This window comes from Octopus sinensis, linkage group LG2, assembly GCF_006345805.1.
Source record: "Octopus sinensis linkage group LG2, ASM634580v1, whole genome shotgun sequence".
In the NCBI taxonomy this organism is placed as follows: domain Eukaryota; kingdom Metazoa; phylum Mollusca; class Cephalopoda; order Octopoda; family Octopodidae; genus Octopus; species Octopus sinensis.
This window is the reverse complement of record NC_042998.1, coordinates 135,673,111-135,691,668: the sequence shown is the minus strand read 5'-3', so window position 1 is coordinate 135,691,668 and position 18,558 is coordinate 135,673,111. Positions and strand designations below refer to the sequence as shown.

Below are 18,558 nucleotides of genomic sequence, written 5' to 3'. Positions count from 1 at the left end.
ATAGCCTTGGGCTGACCAAAGCCTTGAGTGGATTTGGTAGAAAGAAACTGAAAGATGCCTATTGTGTGTGTGTGTTTGTGTGTATGTATCTATGTGTGTGTATATATATATATATGAAGGCACGTGGTTTAGTGGTTAGGGTATTTGGTTTGCAATCGTAGGGTTGTTAGTTCGATTTCTAGCAGTGCGTTGTCTCCTTGAGCAAAACGCTTTATTTCATGGTGCTCCAGTCCACTCAGCTGGCAAAAATGAGTAGCACCTGTACTTCAAGGGCCCAGCTTTGTCACACTGTCTTATGCTGAATCTCCCTAAGAAGTATGTGAAGGGGTACGCATGTCTGGAGTGCTCAGCCACTTGCATATTAATCACACAAGCAAGCTGTTCTGTTGATCGGATCAACTGGAATCATCATTGTGGTAAGCGATGGTGTGTCAGTATATATTTATTTATTCATGTGTGTCTGTGTCTGCCCCCACCCCGCCACCTAACTTGACAACCTATGTTGGTGTGTTTACATCCCTGTAACTTAGTGGTTCGGCAAAAGATACCAACAGAATAAGTACCAGGCTTACAAAGAATAAATCCTGGGGTCGATCTCTTCGACTAAAAGGCAGTGCTCCAGCATGGCCACAGTCAAATGACAAATAAGTAAAAGAATAAAATATAAATGTTGTGTAATTTTATTGAAGTCTACTTGAGAACATCAATAACACATTTAGGATTAACTCATTGTCTTGATTTAATTAAATTTACTAATTTTTAGTCTAACCTGAAATGCTGACAGTAGTAACTTTCTCAGGCTATCATTCATTAAAAGATAGTATGTGCACTATCTTTTAATGAATAGTGAGTCTAATAACATCATCAGTGTTGTCTGGCCCCAGGATAGCTGTGACCTAGTTAATCAGTGATCAAAGGTATTTCAGCTATGATAATTAGCCCCAGGGCAGCTTTGACCTAGTAGATCAGTGATGGAAGATATTTCAGCTATGATAATCCAGTCTTTTTTTTCCTTTTCTCTCAGTCATAGTGTATCTAAAATTGTCCTTCCATTTTTAAAATAGTAAGATGTGATTTGAGATATTTGATTATATTTTTAACACAGCTAGCAACTATCTAAAAGCTCCCTCATTGGCCCAAGCAATATCAATTTATTCAATAGGTTTTAATATAAGTATTAGAACAAAACTTAAAATATTTAAATTATCTTGTAATTGACATTATTTTCTTCTCATTAAAGATGGTAAATTTCTTTATCAGCTGATCATAATTGATAATCAAATAGGTTTTGAACTATCAAAATGATGACTCTCCACTGAGGGTAAATTAATCACTCAGAAGTAGCAAAATATATATTTGAATGCAACATATTTTCTCTTATTGTCAATCTAAGTAATCAAACAAGGTTGCTTCTTTTTTTTTTCTCATTTACATATGTTAACATAAGTCGAATATACACTCAGCAGCATGCATGTTTATACACACACACAGTAAGTTAGTGAGAGCCAAATAAGCTCAGTACAGATAACAGAGTAGTGTTCAAGAAGGTGAACTTAAATTCTGACATTCATTCAGGGCAAGGCCAACAGTATCAAGAGTGTCTATAAGAGAAATCCATATCGAGCTGATATGCAGATAGTAAGGTAGATAAACACAATTAGACTTGACGCATATACTTACAAAGAGAACAAAAAATACAGATTATAAAATAAAGGAAAAAATATTGAGAAATAATGTAATGTTATCTCAACAGCTTATTTCAAGAAGCCAAGGGTTACATAGTAACCATAATTTTCAGGTGATATGAACATAATGTCGTTGGTATGTAACCAGTGATTAGAAAACATTACAGTAAGTCTGGCTTCCCTTTTCAAGAAAAGATTTTATATATAAATAAATATATAGGTGCAGGAGTGGCTGTGTGGTGAGTAGCTTGCTAACCAACCACATGGTTTCGGGTTCAGTCCCACTGCATGGCATCTTGGGCAAGTGTCTTCTGCTATAGCCCCGGGCCGACCAATGCCATGTGAGTGGATTTGGTAGACAGAAACTGAAAGAAGCCTGTCGTATATATGTATATATATATACATGTGTGTGTTTGTGTGTCTGTGTTTGTCCCCCTAGCATTGCTTGACAACCGATGCTGGTGTGTTTACGTCCCCACCACTTAGCGGTTCGGCAACAGAGACCGATAGAATAAGTACTGGGCTTACAAAGAATAAGTCCCGGGGTCGATTTGCTCAACTAAAGGTGGTGCTCCAGCATGGCCACAGTCAAATGACTGAAACCAGTAAAAGAGTATATATAACCTTTGGACAATCCTAACATTTATAATCAACATGTGCTTACAAATACATAAATACATGGTAAATACAGGCATGCATATATAATGAATATGCTTCTTTGCTTCTTACAGTTTTCATCAACCAAAGCATCTCATTCACAAGATACTGGTCAACCCACTGCTGTAGTAGGGGACATTAGCCAACAGTACCCATGTAGTGGGAGTGAATCCCAAACTGCATAATGCTACACAGTTGTGCCTGTGCTTATAAATTATAATTTATTAATATTTGAAGTAAAACTAGACAAAGTCTAAAAGAATATATCAAAATATTCTAATATATATATCCAAAGTTAGACTTTAGCTTACCTGCCACCAATTAGCATCATTTTGGCTCAAAATCTCCAAGATATCTCCATCCTTGAATGGTAATCCTGCTTCTTTACAAGGTATAAGCCGATCTCGCATTGGATCATAATTAAAATGAGTTTTGATAAACAGCTAAAATTAAAAAAAAATAAAAAATAGCATTAATAATAAAGTATACAACTTAAAACTTTTAGGATATCTGTGTTAAATAGAGTTGTTTATGTATGTGTGAGAGAGAGGGAGGAGAAGAGAACAAGAAACGGAGTTACATCAAAAGGACAAAAGGAATACCTAGTTTCAAATAAATGAATAAACTTTACTATATGCATCGAGTACTTTTCCTCCTATTTGTAAATTGAAGCACACTGACACACATCATATAGATTTATATAGTCTTTGAACAATCCAATTAACATGTGCTTACACATACATAAATATATAGTAAATACGTGCATACACAAATGATAGTTTAGCTTCAGCTAGTGATTAAGAGAAACTAATTACAACAATAAAACTTAGATCTAATACTAATTAACATTATAAATAACCATGATTAGTTTCACTGATGATTCTAACTACAATAATAGAATTAATTTTTTTTTTCTAATACACTTGCACTATGTGAAATGGTGTCATGCTGTAAATAGAGTAAAAGTTCATTATTTTAGATTGAGAAAATTAATGTTCTTATATTAAAAATAAAAAATAGAAAGTTTTTAAAATATATATTTTCATTGTCTGAAATAGATTAATATTTTGTAATTGGCAGAGTATTCTATATTTTGGTACTGGGAATTGATGCATCTACAACCAGCACTCACTTATACTTGGTAACTATTGAAAAGTGAGGAATCATGATCCATTTCCAATAAATTCTAGGTTTTATTTCTAATATTTAGGCATTGGCAGAGAACAACAGCATGGTAAATATTGGTTTCTAACAAAAACACTAAGATCACATATTTCCATGAGGAAAAGTCTAGATGATACAAGTGACATCAATATATTATTGGTCTTTACTTCATTGGTTCCTGAAGAAAGAAAGACACTGATGACATAGATAGGATTTCAAATCAGAATGTAAAGAAACACGACTAAAAACTATAAAGAATCTTGTTTGGAGTGCAATCAGTTTTGCCATCTCAAGCAACATTGTCATTTTTATGTAAATACAGTAAACATTACTACAGAACTGTCTTCAAGGTATAGCAGTCTCTGTAGGTTTCTAATACCCGAATTTTGCCAAAAACCACAGTTTCTAAACTTACACTTCAATAAATAGAAGAAATTAGCTAAGAAAAATAAACTCATATGAGCCATGGTATTGGGCATATCCATGTGATCGAGAGGTCTGCTTTTAGGATTCAGTCCCTCAGTATGGTACCTTAGGTGTTTTCTACAATCGACCCATGTTGGCCAAAGCCTTGTGGCAGAGAGAAATTGAAAGAATACTGTCATATGAGCAAATATTATGTGTGTGTGAGAGAGAGAGAGAGAGAAAGAATGTGGAATGTGTATGTGTGTTTGTTTACATTTGCAATAACTTGTTCAAAAGTATAGCAATCAATGTTGTCAGTTACTCATGTCAACAAATCACCCAAGCACATTGCACTTTTGCAGCTGTGTGGAATAAGTGATGACTAAAAAAAGAAAATTGGGAGGATTAGCAAGAGGATGAGCATCCAGTTGTAAAACAATGCTTCAGATAAGATTCATCAAACCCATGCAAGTATGATTAAACAGATGTAAAATGAATGAAGATAAGGCCTAGTGTACTGAATGGTGGATACAAAAACTGAAAGCAAGTCCCTTGCTTGCAAAGATCAAACTTTCCTTCTAAATATAAAGTAATATGAAGAATTGGTCAGGTTGTTAGATCATCCAATAGAAGGTTTCAAAGTATTTATTCTATTTCTGTGTTCTGAGTTCAAATCCCACTGTTAACTTTACAACCAAACTGGGGCACCACCTTGAAGGCTTTGTTAAGCTGAACAAATCAACCACAGGACTTATTTTTTAAGCATAGTACTTAGTCTATCAGTCTCTTTTGCTGAACTACTAAGTTACATGGATGTAAACATGTAAACACACCAACACCGGTTGTCAAGTGGTGGAGAAGGGACAGACACAGAAAACACAATATATATATATATATATATATATATATATATATATATACATACATACACACAGACATACACATGATACTGGAAAAAACAAAGGTTATGTAATGAACTTCATTAGCTCACAGCTGTTTCTGCTATAAGATATGGTGGACTCATAGTTAGCACCTGGATAACATCCTACAGCTTCATAAGAGCCTTGAATATGAAGTGTACCTTATTTGGGAAAATTACAATTTCAGAACATACATGTGTTAAAAGTCTATCTCGATGCCTATGCAGGTTATTAATCTTGCCCTGCCTAAATAATTATGGTAAGTAGCTTGCTTACCAACCACATGGTTCTGTGTTCAGTCCCACTGTGTGGCACCTTGGGCAAGTGTCTTCTACTATAGCCTCGAGCCGACCAAAGCCTTGCGAGTGGATTCGATAGACGGAAGCAGAAAGAAGCCTGTCGTATATATATATATGTATATATATGTATATATATGTATGTGTGTCTGTGTTGTCCCCCCAGCATCGCTTGACAACCGATGCTGGTGTGTTTATGTTCCCGTAACTTAGCAGTTCAGCAAGAGACCAATAGAATAAGTACTAGGCTTACAAAGAATAAGTCCTGGTGTCAATTTGCTCGATTAAAGGTGGTGCTCCAGCATGGCCAGTCAAATGACTAAAACAAGTAAAAAGAGTAAAAGAGCATAGATTTTTTTTTTTTTAGTTTCTGTCTGCCAACTCCATTCACAAGGCTTCTGTTGGCCCAAGGCAGCTATAGTAGAAGGCACTTGCCCAAAGTACCATGCAACCCAGAACCAAGAGATAGGTTAGCAGAAATGCAAAAATGTCAGAATCGGATGCTGCCTTCCAGTTTCTGTATTCTGAGTAAAAAATTCCACCTAGAAGACATAAAAACACCTTTTCCAACTAACAGGCAACCTAGGATGGCATAAATATCCTAAAAGGAAATGCTACCACTTAACAGATAGTGATGGGTTGAGTCAAAGGTGGGGGTTACTCCAGTATCAGTAACATATACACTGGTCAGAGGTGGACCTGAGGGGGGATGGGCCAGGGGCACGTACGTCCCTCAAGAAGTATACTCTTCTAAATAATGCTATTATGCCCTTAGATCTCAGGTAGGTTGATATCAAAATGTTAATCCTCAATTTCTTGCAGTTATCTCCCCTTTCCTTGAAGAGTTAATTGCTTTTTAGGGGGTTTCTTTTTCCCCCCTCTTCTAGAAAGAAAATTTCATAGAAATTTTATGTTCAGTTTTCAGTACATAACCCCTTCAACTACTTACATGTCTGTAGTTAAGTAAATAGCAGTCCACATGAATGGCTAACATTCACTACCAGAATTAGAAGAAATTTCAGGTGCAGAAGCTAGGTCTAGAATCAAAGGGTCTTAGAGTTTATTTAGTAAAAGCCAAAGTCCTAGTAAGTAAAAAAATATGAAGAAAAGGTTTTGGTAGAAACTCCATACAATGTACCCAGTGCAAGCTATGAACACATAAAAGGTGCAACAGTATCACAGGAAGGTATGTACAGAAAATAGACTTCCTCAAATGTCCAGGAGTGGTCCTTAGAAGTAGTAGATAACTTCTGTTACATAGGCAACCAAGTTAGCAGTGGAGGCGGAAGCCCTGGAAGCATAGTTGCTAGAATAAGAATGGGCTGGGCAAAATTCAGAGAGTTACTACCTTTGTTGGTAATAGAGGGCTTTTCTCTCTCAGTGAAAGGTAAATTTTATGTTGTTTGTGTACAGAACGATTATGCTACATGACAATGAAACATGGGCTGTGACTACTGAGGTCATACAAAGGCTTGAAAGAAATGAAGCCAGCATGTTCCAGTGGATGGGTAATGTCAGTATGAGTGTACATCAAAGTGTAAATGATTTAAGCAAAAAAATTGGGTATAAGAAGCTTCAGATGTGGTGTGCAAGAGAAAAGACTGTGCTAGTATAGTCATCTGATGTGTATGGAAAATTGTGGAGGGAAAAGAAGTACCTATCTCTAATTATGAATGGAACATGTGGAAGGGGTAGACCTATAAAGATATGGGATAAAGTTGTGAGAAATGATCTTCAGTTGTTGAACCTCAAAGAGAAGATAAGAGACTGAAACTTCTGGTGATTTCCTGTGCTTGAGAAGACATGTTCAGCTAAGTAAAACTGCAGCCATCCATACATACAGGCATATCCTTTATGGTCATGCCCTACCACACATATACACACAAGCTGTTGTCTGTCAAAAATTCCCCTAAGAACCTATCTTTCCAACCCAAACACAGTCTTTCACATGCCTTCACATACCTTCCCATATACTTTCCATGCCCTCATATCTACCATACCTAACTCCCAGCCACTCCAATTCCTCTCATCATCACTTGCTATCTCTAAATATCTCCCCTCACACTCTTATGGAGTACCCCCTTTAATCCCCTCTAATATTTATACACTCCCCACTGTTCCCTATGGGTAAGCTCTCTCTTTCTCACTGACTTTCTCTCTCACTCTCCCACTTCTTTGTCCTACTGGGTTAGCCAAATATCTCATCTATAGTAAATCAGCTATCTCTGTCCCTCTAAACTCTTGCCATTTCTCACTGTTCCTGCTTACCACTTCTCACCATTTCACCCCCGCTCTCTGCTGAGAGGTCCTCGTTTTGCAAGGTACTTGGTGACCCTGCTGATACCATGTAAAAAGCACCCAGTACACTGTAAAGTTGTTGACATTAGGAAGGGCATCCAGCTGTAGAAACCATGCCAAAACAGACAATTGGAGCTTGGTGCAGTTCTCTGGCTTGCCACCTCCTGTCAAACTGTCCATCCCATGTCAACATGGAAAATGGACATTAAATGATGATGAGGCTGATTACATGTATGTATTTTCTTGCTATTTAAGTTTTGAATAGACATGTAATATCTCAGTTCCTCAACATAACCAAAGTAGGGTCAATTTAAACAGATTTAAACATTAAATACAAAAAAGGACAAACAAAAAATATTGAATCAGTCAATCATTTTGAAATCCATGCAAATACCTAAATTTGCAAACCACTCCAACCAATATTGGCATGGAAAATAATAATCAGATATACTTAAAAATTAAATACAATCCTTATTTGGAGAAAAGAGAAAAGCTAATAAATTTCAAAAGAAAACTGAACAAAATTTCCAGTGTGACATTTTCATAAAATCAATGAAATAAATTAATGTGAAATTAGTAAAAGAAAATTGTTGATCCAGTACTGTGTGATAAATGTCAAAACCTTTAACAACCAAAATCTGATGTAAAGATTAATTAATATACGAAATGAAATAGACTTACACTTTCATGAAAAGATTGTCGTTGCATGTTTGGTATGATTGTTAAGAAAATACCCTCTTCAGCATTTTTAATATTATCCATAAGCTGGGCTGGTGTATGGACTTCTGTTCCGTTAAACTCTTTAATAATATCACCTTCATGTAAAAGACCTACAAATAAAATAATCATTCATTTTACAATTCATACCAAATATTATTGGTCAAAAATATGAAACAAATTTTAATTTTTACAAACATTACATCACTAGAAGTACTCTTAGCAATGTAAGCAAACCTGTTTGTTGAGGTCACAAACCACCAAAAAGCCAATACTATAAGAAATTTTCCATTTATGGTCTAATATGTCTAATACATGGAACACAGATGTAGTCCGATATATGGAAATTATCCGACATGCCTATGAACCTTTCCCTCTCTATAGCTTTTTTTATTGTGTTCTACGCACATACTTTTGGTTTACATTATTTCCTTCCTTTTTTTACTTCACCTATGTCTGCTTTCTCCCCTGTTTTTACCCTTTTCTGACAAGTTGCAACACACCTGAGCATTGTGTAGAATAAACTCATTATAGATATAATTTTAAACTTCTTAAGAACTCAGCTCTACAAGCAAGTTTCAGTCTTCGTGAAGATGGACAAATCTGGAGATTTGTTAAGACTGCTGAAACGTGGAAGAGAGATACCAGCTGGTCTGAGTGCTCTCTACCCACAATAACTGACACTGAAAAAAAATCTAAAAAGACTACAGCAATTCAGGGAAACTAAACCAGAACAACCTGCCATCCTCTACACACCATCATAAACTGCAAGCAGGGTACAAATTGTTGTCCTTAAATGCTCGCAGTTTATGCAACAAAATACATTTGTTCAATGCCTACGTCAGAAGTGTTGACCCTGACTTCATCACTGTCACGGAAACATGGGCGCATTCCTTACTCTGTGATGGGGTTTTCAACATTACGGGGTACAACCTCTTCCGTAAGGACCGCATTAACTGCCATGGTGGTGGTGTGATGGTCTACGTTCGTTCAAATTTTTCGGTAATTCCTTGTGCCGATTTGAACGAATCACAAGAAGAAGTTTTTTTCTGTGACGTACATATGACCATGTCAACACTCCTGCTTGGCGTTGTTTATCGTCCCCCCAAATTATCATCAGGACACACAGCTTTGCGATATCCTCCGAGCTGCTGCCAGGAAGACAGCCACTTATGTTTTTATTGCAGGCGATTTCAATCATCCTGAGATCAATTAGGAAACCTTCCATTGGCCACAGAGTGCAAACGATTTTGTTGAGCTTGTACTGGACTCAAACTGGTCACAAGTAGTCACCTCTCCAACAAGAGGCGACAACACCTTGGACCTGCTCTTCACCACAACTCCTGAAGCGGTTATCAATTGCACTACGGAGGAACCTCTAGGTGACTGATCATGCTATGATCATCGCCAATCTGGCTCTTGCGGGCAACAAAAACCTGAACCATCTCCAATCTGCTTCCTTCGATTGGAAGAGAGCAGATTGGAACCTGTACCACACTGAACTACAGCACCCAAACTGGCGTGAATTCTACAACTCTAGAGATGTGAATACTATACTCCAGAGTATCCTGGACTCAATATGGGCAGCATGTGCAGCATCAGTGCCACGTAAACAGAAAAAGAAGAACCGCCCCAAAAGGGCAATTTGGGAAACTTCAGCGGTCCGACTTGCCAGGAAGGAACGTCGGACTGCTGAACGGGAATACAAGTTGCATAAATCAGACACCAACAGGAAGAAGCGGAATAAATCTTCCAACCATCTCAAGCAAGTGACAAAAAAAGCAGTGCTTGAATTTGAACAGTGCATAGCAGCCAATCCTGACAGCAAGGTTTTCTGGAAATATGTGCATTCAAAGCAGAGACCTCACTCTCCAGTGGGCCCTCTTCGCAACCCCCACACAAACCAGATCACTGACGACCCCAAGGAATGCGCAGAACTCATTGCCGAGTGCTATGCAAACATATTCACTGTTCATCATCACTAACAGCAAATTCCATCTTCACCATCACTAACAGCAAATTCCATAACAACTATGGAATTTACACCTGCAATGCTGCGACGTCACCTTCAAAATATGCGCAACTATGCCTCCCCTGGTCTCGATGGAGTTACATACCTGCTTCTCAAACGTGGCAGGTACTTCCTTTTACACCAGCTTTCTATTTTCTTCCAGTACTGTCTCAACAATGGTGCTACTCCGGAGCAGTGGAAAACTGCCAGTGTCATTCCTCTGTTCAAAAAGGGCGACCGCACATCACCTGTCAACTATCGCCCAGTCAGTCTCACTAGCTGTATTGCAAAACTGATGGAATCGTGTGTCAGAGAAACACTCTGGAACTTCTGGAGCTCTCACAGTCTCATCCGACCCTCACAATATGGATTTGTCCCTAACTCCAGCTGCAGTGATCAGCTTGTCGAGTTCCTTGAGGACATTACTCAGATCACTGACAGTGGCTCATGGGTGGATGTTGTCTACCTTGACTTTGCTAAGGCTTTCAACTGTGCCGCACAAAAGGCTTATGGTGAAACTCTCTGCAATGGGTGTGATGGATGGCCTTTTTAACTGGTTGAAATCCTTCATTCTCAGCCGAAAGGAGGTAGTCACAGTTCTAGGACAGCATTCTACACCATATGAGATGTCATCGGGTGTACCACAGGGATCTGTCCTTGGTCCCCTCTTGTTTGTAGCATACATTAATGACAGATGCCAATTTAAAGAATGCCGCAGTATTGAAATATGCAGACGACATCAAGCTGTACCTTGAAATCAAGAGGACAGATCCTGATGTCTACAACTCTTTCCTGCAATCAGACCTAGACACAATGCAGCAATGGATCACAGACTGGTAACTGAAACTGGGAGAAAAAACCCTGGGAGAAAAAACCCTGCATCCACATACTCCCTCCACAACACTGATATCAAGAAATCCTCTTGCATCACTGTCAGCATATCTCTAAAATTGTCAAGAAGGCCAAGGGTGTCTTGGCATCACTCAGCAAGACTTTTGTTAGCCGCTCTCCAGCCATCTATTTAAAACTGTATACAGCTATGGTACGACCACACTTGGAATTCGCATCATCAGTTTGGAACCCCTATCTTGCTCAAAACATTGACCTCCTGGAATCTGTCCAGAGACGTGCAACCAAACGCATACCCTCAATCAGACACCTACCATATTCTGAGCGCCTTGTTTCCCTGGGCATGGATTCACCACCTCACCAACAACAACACTGAACACCTTTTTGATCTCCATGTGTCTAACACACGTGGACATGCCTACAAAGTCAGAAAACAACACAGCTCCCATGACTTTCGGAAACATTTTTTCACGCTTAGAGTTGCTGAAGCATGGAATAAACTGCCTGCGTCAGTTGTTGACTGCCATGACACTGCAGCCTTTAAGGCCCTCATGCTTTCCGAAATCTGCCGTAACTACACCTGATTATATATACACTTTAGATGAGTTGTAGTGCACCTGAGCACTGTACACAATTATTATTATTATTATTATTATTATAGAAGAGCTGAGATGAAAGTGAAGTGAGCTGTTGAGACACAAAACCTTTAAACAAGAATGAGCTCAAACCACCAAGGGAGTCTCTATGAGATGCAACTATGCATGAATAGATTTCCTACCTGCAATGAGCTTGGCATTATTAGCACACAAAAGATCAAAGACGTACCAACCAGTTCACCATAAGGATTACGTGACATCTGTAATCTTGGTCAATGATCAAACTGATTCTTGACAAGTTTATGTCAGCACTATCTTGAGAATCACCCACATCTATGATGAGACCAGTAACAGACTGAACGGTAGAGTCAACTTCAGTAAACTTTATATGAACATCTGCATGAAGAAGGATCTCAGCCACCATACCAAGTTGAAAGTCTATAGAGCCACTATTCTGTCAAATTTGCTGTAAACCAATAAGATGTGAACTGTTTATAGCAAGCATGTCAAAAAGCTCAACTGATTCTACTGGAATTGCACTACGGGCCACATTGTTTTGGTTGGTAAAGATCTTAGATACAAGTTGTAACTGCACAAGTATACTCTGCATCTACATTTCCCCACATAGTCAAACTGCACTGGTCTGGTCTCACTGTCAGAATAGAAGACAAGTGGGGTGGGTGTTGGGTCAATAAATTGATATTTGTAATACTTTGCAGAAGGGATTGGATTTTTGAGAAGCAAGAATGATTTCTATATCTTATCTGTGGAGAAAAAAAACAGATCAGGATGCAGAAACTTTCATGAAAAAAACCCCCCAAAAAACTGAAAGCAAAATAAAGTAGTCAACTTATTAATAAAATTCAGGAAATAGATAGGTTGTGCTGTGAGGGAAGAGAGATGAGGTCTGACATTATGGGCAGGACACTTATGGAAAGAGAGAGAAAAAAATAATGAAATATGTGCTAGTTTATGAAGTTATTTCAGCTTCAGAGTTTAACATAAGATAACTTAATCAACACTATCATAAAGAAATGATATAGAAACTAGAAAGATAAATGTAATATTATATATATATAGCACTCCCATCTCAAAAGCCATGAAGAAGAAATAGATTGGAATCCTGATATGCTAACCATTTATTTTAGGTAGATGTTATCAGCAAACAGAATTGAGGTTCATAAGTGTAACTTTCAAATTTATTTTTGAAAGATAAATTACAAAATCTGTCAAGAAATAAACCAATTTAGAATTTTCAGTCTAGGTGATATTTATGAAAATATTACCAAAAAGTAACACATTTAACAAGAATATAGAAACATCAGCTAAATAATGGTTTTATGGAAAAAAATGTTTACATGCCAAAAATATAGTAACTTACCTTGTTTAGCAATTAAGCTGCCATTCATAATCCTGGATACAACAAGTTCATTATTCTCATCAAGTTTCACGATGATACCCTACAGAAGAACAGGTTGGAATGACAGCTATTTTACAGACCTTTTTTATTCAGAATGTACTTTATGATACACAGAGTTGTGTGTGATTGAAACAAGGATATTAAAATATCTATAGAGAAGGGAAAAGTACAAACTAAATATATACATAATCATATAAATAACTTTTAGATATTTTGATGGTATCAAGAAATTTGTTTAAATACTTGTGCGTGCATATATATATATATATATATATATATATATATATATAAAAGAGAGAAATACATTCTTTATTTGGTTTCAACAAATCTAACACTACACGCTACTTATTGAAGTACTGAGTACTTTTATATATGTAAGCTTAGTTATGAAGAAGTATGTGTGTGTTAAAATAACATTGTGTACAACAATGTATATACAAATGTTAAATGGCACTAGCTGTAATATGTTTCAGAGACACTTCTCAAAGAGAACTGCATGTTAAAAGACACAGACCTTGGTTCTGAATGTAGTCAAAAGATTGATGTTAATCTGACAACGTCCTGAGCAAGCTCTGTTTTTTAATACACAAGTCTCTTTGAGAAGTTTCTCTGATATGAAATACTACAGCTAGTGTTGGTGTGTATGCGCATGTACATTACAGACGTTATATACATCATTATTTCATTCTAATGCTGTTATAAGTGCATATATTGAGAAAGAGAGAGAGACAAATGCAGTTTTTTAAGTTCCTTCTTAGCTCCATTTTATATTTAAGATAACAACAGTAGTATATCTTCATAGATTTCATTGACAATCACTGCACTGAGATACACTGAAATAACCTAGCTTTTGTGCAGATGTATCTACAAAGCTTATTTGGACTAAACATTAACAAGTTCAAACTAAGATTAAAAGTGTTTGTAGCTGAATAGCAAACTTGTGCAATTATTACTGTTCTGTTGTCTTTGGGGGAAGTTTGTTAATTCATTTCACACCCAGTAATTCCTAAGTACTGCCATTTAGCACCAGTTTGTGTAGTGTTAAATGAAGATGATACAAATATCACACTGAATAAAACCTATAAATCTCCTACCTATTCCTGGAAAGATAAACTGAAGCAAGTAACACTGTTTTTCTCAGAAATAAAATGTCCAATACCTATTCTCCAGCTAAATTTGTGGTTCCTAACATTTTCCTAGCAAAAGTAATATCATATATGATAAGGATTATGAAAATTTAATTTTCTAATAACTACTTAATACATTTTTCAAATTGAACTCCATACAGTATATTGGGTGATCAAATTGAACCCCAAACAGTTCTGTGGGTGATCAGATTGAACTCAAAAATAAACTTTTGATTCAGTGCATAAAATACAAATACAAATTAAGAAATTAGAAAAGAAACTTTAAACAGTTGTGAACATAAAACTAAATGACTTCTTTGTTGCTACCTCTCATTCATGACTTCAAAATCTGGAACTTTCTTACTGACTGCAATCTGCAGGTCTGACTGTGGACTGAAGAGGTTCCCAAATTTTGTGTTGATTGATAAAAGAGACTGAAATCTAGATTTACACAAATATGTCACTGCAAATAAAATGAGGATAATTTTTGGTCATTATCTCTTTTACACATTTTATAAAAACTCACCTGGGACCAACCCTGATTCAATCATACAAACTTTCTCATCTAAAGCGATTTAAATTCAACAAGCCACCAGCTTAATAATGGCATGGTTATTTTACTAAATTCTTCATTATCTCCAAAATTAAAAAGAAATGCAGTGTATTTTTTAAAAAATATGGTATCAAAAGGGTTAAGAGTTAAATCTATGTACATAGCACGTAAAATACACCAATCCGACCGTGGCCGTTGCCAGCCTCGCCTGGCACCTGTGCAGGTGGCACGTAAAAAGCACCCACTACACTTACAGAGTGGTTGGCGTTAGGAAGGGCATCCAGCTGTAGAAACATTGCCAGATAAGACTGGAGTCTGGTGCAGCCTTCTGGCTTCCTAGATCCCCGGTCGAACCGTCCAACCCATGCTAGCATGGAGAACGGACGTTAAACGACGATGATGATGATAGTGCTTAGAAGAATAAAGCTATTTTAATAAAGAATATATATTTCCCTATTTGTCACACCCAAAAATGCTACCTCATATTCCAGGTAAAGAACTCCTGAACAAGATAAATTAATACAATATACAATTATTAATTTACACAGTAATGAAAAATAATTGCAACAGTTAATTAGGATTCAATAATTCATTTTACATCACATCACCCTAGGTATTTCTCCTTTAGCTAAGGCTATCAATTATCCTCTCTGAAACTGTCAAGAAAATATGTACCATTTCCACTTCAAGACAAATTAGTTGGCTTGGTTCAAAGAAGCAGATGCATTTTCAAATTAACCTGAAAATTTTAAGTGTCAATTCTCACCAGATTTTATACTTTAATATCTGTCTTTCCATGTTAAAATGGGTTGGACAGATCTGCTATTTGATAAATTACTCCTTATCTTAATCTTACACAATCTTGTTAGTGAAACCATACCACTTCTCATGCCTTCCCCTACTACTGTCAGCAGATAACATTGTTCCTTTCCCACCAGCTGTCATTGACTGTTCACATCATTTGTTCATAAGAGTGAAGTCATCTATCTTCTAATGATGGTTTTGATTCCTAGCCAATCTCTCAGCCCACTTGTACCACACCTTCAATAGAAAATTATTACATTTGATGGCATAAAAGATGCATAGGCATATTAGACACGCCTCTATTGCAGCAGAATATATTCAGGAAAAAGTTTTTAGTGCATTAAAGTTTATGGGATGCACATCTTTCGCATATAGGACCTGGGGTAATGTTTTTGTGTGCTTGAGAAGACTCGCCAAACTAAGTAAAAGCATGGTCGCTCTTGCACCAGCATCCCTCACTGGTGCTATGTAATAAGCACTGGTACCAGTGACACATAAACACACCCGTGCTGGTGCTGCATAAAAGCACCCAGTACACTCTGTAAAATGGTTAGCATTAGGAAGGGAATCCATCCATAGAAATCCTGTCAAAACAGACGTGGAGCCTGGGCACTTCAGTTGGTCAGCTCCTGTCAAACCATCCAACCCATGCCAGCATGGAAAACAGATTATGATGATGACAAATTAAAAAAAAAGTGTATTATATATGCTATTAAACATAGTAATTAAATAAATATATTAAAAACTTACCAGCGGTTCGTTCTTGTTCTTCCTTATTCTTACTAACCGAATGGAACCTTCAACTAAGGAAAATACTGGAGGAGGAGGTGAATCAAGCTGGAAGGTGTTGACTTCATCAAAATTCTTTTTCGATATTTCGTCGTGAGCAAGTAACAGTGACTGCAGAGATGGAAATAAATCATGACAAGATGTCCAATGATAATTGTTCAATATCTACATGTTTGGAGAGAGTCATTTCTTTTTTTCTTTTACTCCGTTTTGAACAAGGAATTATTTATTACAGTTTCTGATATATATAGTTCTCAATATATTCTAATATATTTCTTTATTTTAACAGTATTATTAGTGTTGTTAGTGAAAGAACACAAGATAGTATAACTATATTAATGAAATACTGTTGGGTTGATTAAAATTACTACAGGTGAAAGGGGTAAAAATCTAACCTAACTGTAACTGATATTCTGATACAGAGATACACCTGATAACTCTGATGAAGGACAAAAACACTTACCCAAGGAACATTAATATAACCCCCATCTCTTTTTGCATTAATGTAACAAGTTATTAATTGTACATGCAACTTAACATAAAATTGGTTGAAATACTTACAAATCTTAACCAGACAAAAGAGAGAGAGAGAGAGAGTGTGTGTGTATGTGTGTGTGTGTGTGTGTGTGTGTGTGTGTGTGTGTGTGTGTACACACACTATATTAAAGTCTTATATCAGCCAAATTACCAAATCATTTCATGCCAGAAATGGGGCTGCAAATCAACAATCATCAGAAATGGAAGAAGCTATACTGTCCCATTCAGTCATTGCTGGATTTGCCCACCATTTCTGGCAGGAAACCAGTGTTGCAGTTGATGATGATGACGATGAAGAAGGAATGGGGAAAGGGAGGATTTGAAAAAAAATACATTTTCCAAAAATTTTTCTTTTACCAAAAGGCGTCTCCCATCATTTTTAAGTGTATATAGTAATCACTCGACTATTGCGGATGTTACATTCCAAAATCCCCATGATAGGTGAAAATCCATGAAGTACTGTACTATATATATATTTTTTTATCTTTATAATTTGTATATATTTATTCTATTATACATGCAAAACACCACAGAGGAATCAACGTAAGCTTAATAAACTGCAATATGGCGAGGGATTACTGTAGGGCAAAAAAAATTGGACAAAATCACTCTGGAAAATTTATGAATCAAATTTTCAAAAATTTTTTTTATAAAAAGATTCCCCACCCCATCATTTGCAAGGGTGTGGTGAAAAAATCCCCATCAAAACAGAGAATATCTAATTTATGTGAGTGTGCTATTCCAAAAGTCCACCAACACATTCTATTGTGAAAATTTCCCAGCAACAACAGGATGCTCAACCAGTGTGTGTGTTTAGAGGGATAAATTATCTAGGCTATATCATGGTAGCTCTGTTATGCTCCAGATTACAGCTAACCATGTTGATTAGTATTTAAAGTCAATGACTACTAGGAATTGTCACTCACACTATAAATTCCTCTGATGGGTAATTCCATGTCCACTTCACTGGGTGGAAATATTATCTGGAGTGTATACTTGCAATAATTATAATAGAGAATATTGAGATTGGTACATCCTCAAAATTTCCTTTTATTTTACGATGTTATACAGCATATTTTTATGGTTATGATGACCTACATGCATTTCTGCTGCACAGAGTATGAGCAGTTGTATATTAGTTGCACAGAACATTATGCCTGGTTACATATGCAACTGCTCATACAGAAACACATGTAGGTCATCATAACCATAAACATATGCTGTACGATATTGTAAAATAAAAGGAAATAAATTTTGAGGATGTACCAGTCTCCATATTCTCTATTGTTACAATTATTGCATGCACACACACACACACGCAAACACATAAGCAAAAAAGAAAATGGAGATTGGGAAGTTAATTGTTTATTATTAACAGAAAATTAATCATCATCCCTTACAGCTGTTTCAATTAATATTCAGTAAATATTGAGTAATTATTAAATTTATATCACCAGAGCATAATATCTTCAGATGGAAAATATAGACCCTTGGCTGTTTTATGTGTATTTATGGATTCCTTATAACAGACTGAATGATATTATGATGTGTACTATTATATGTTTGAGTGAGGGGTTTGCAGGTTGATTAGAGATGAGAGAGCAGGTAAATAGAATTAGAAAAATAAATGAATAAATTAAATAGAGATGATAGAGGAAATTTAAATAAGGTAAGTTTATAGTTAATAAAAGAATGTAATGTTTGTTTATTAGGTATAAATAAAGTTAATA

General features: G+C 36.4%; 1 protein-coding gene and 1 long non-coding RNA gene across 6 annotated transcripts in view; one reads left to right on the top strand and one right to left on the bottom strand.

Annotated features, from left to right (window-relative positions):
* LOC115227840 (MAGUK p55 subfamily member 6) overlaps nucleotides 1–18,558 on the bottom strand; it is a 100,788-nt gene that overhangs the window by 16,656 nt on the left and 65,574 nt on the right. For all 5 annotated transcript variants that reach the window (XR_004997445.1, XR_004997447.1, XR_004997444.1 and 2 more), the window contains 4 exons: nucleotides 16,253–16,402; nucleotides 12,980–13,058; nucleotides 8,107–8,255; nucleotides 2,654–2,785 (listed from right to left, as the gene is read on the bottom strand). Coding sequence is in view for 1 of the 5 variants with exons in the window: in XM_029798562.2 (XP_029654422.1) it covers nucleotides 2,654–2,785; nucleotides 8,107–8,255; nucleotides 12,980–13,058; nucleotides 16,253–16,402 (510 nt within the window). In the remaining 4 variants the exon portion in view is untranslated. The remainder of the gene's footprint in view (nucleotides 1–2,653; nucleotides 2,786–8,106; nucleotides 8,256–12,979; nucleotides 13,059–16,252; nucleotides 16,403–18,558) is intronic.
* Nucleotides 3,485–17,279, top strand: LOC118761535. The gene is made up of 3 exons (XR_004997452.1): nucleotides 3,485–3,497; nucleotides 6,087–6,100; nucleotides 17,222–17,279. It is a non-coding gene; the product is annotated as an uncharacterized LOC118761535 (long non-coding RNA).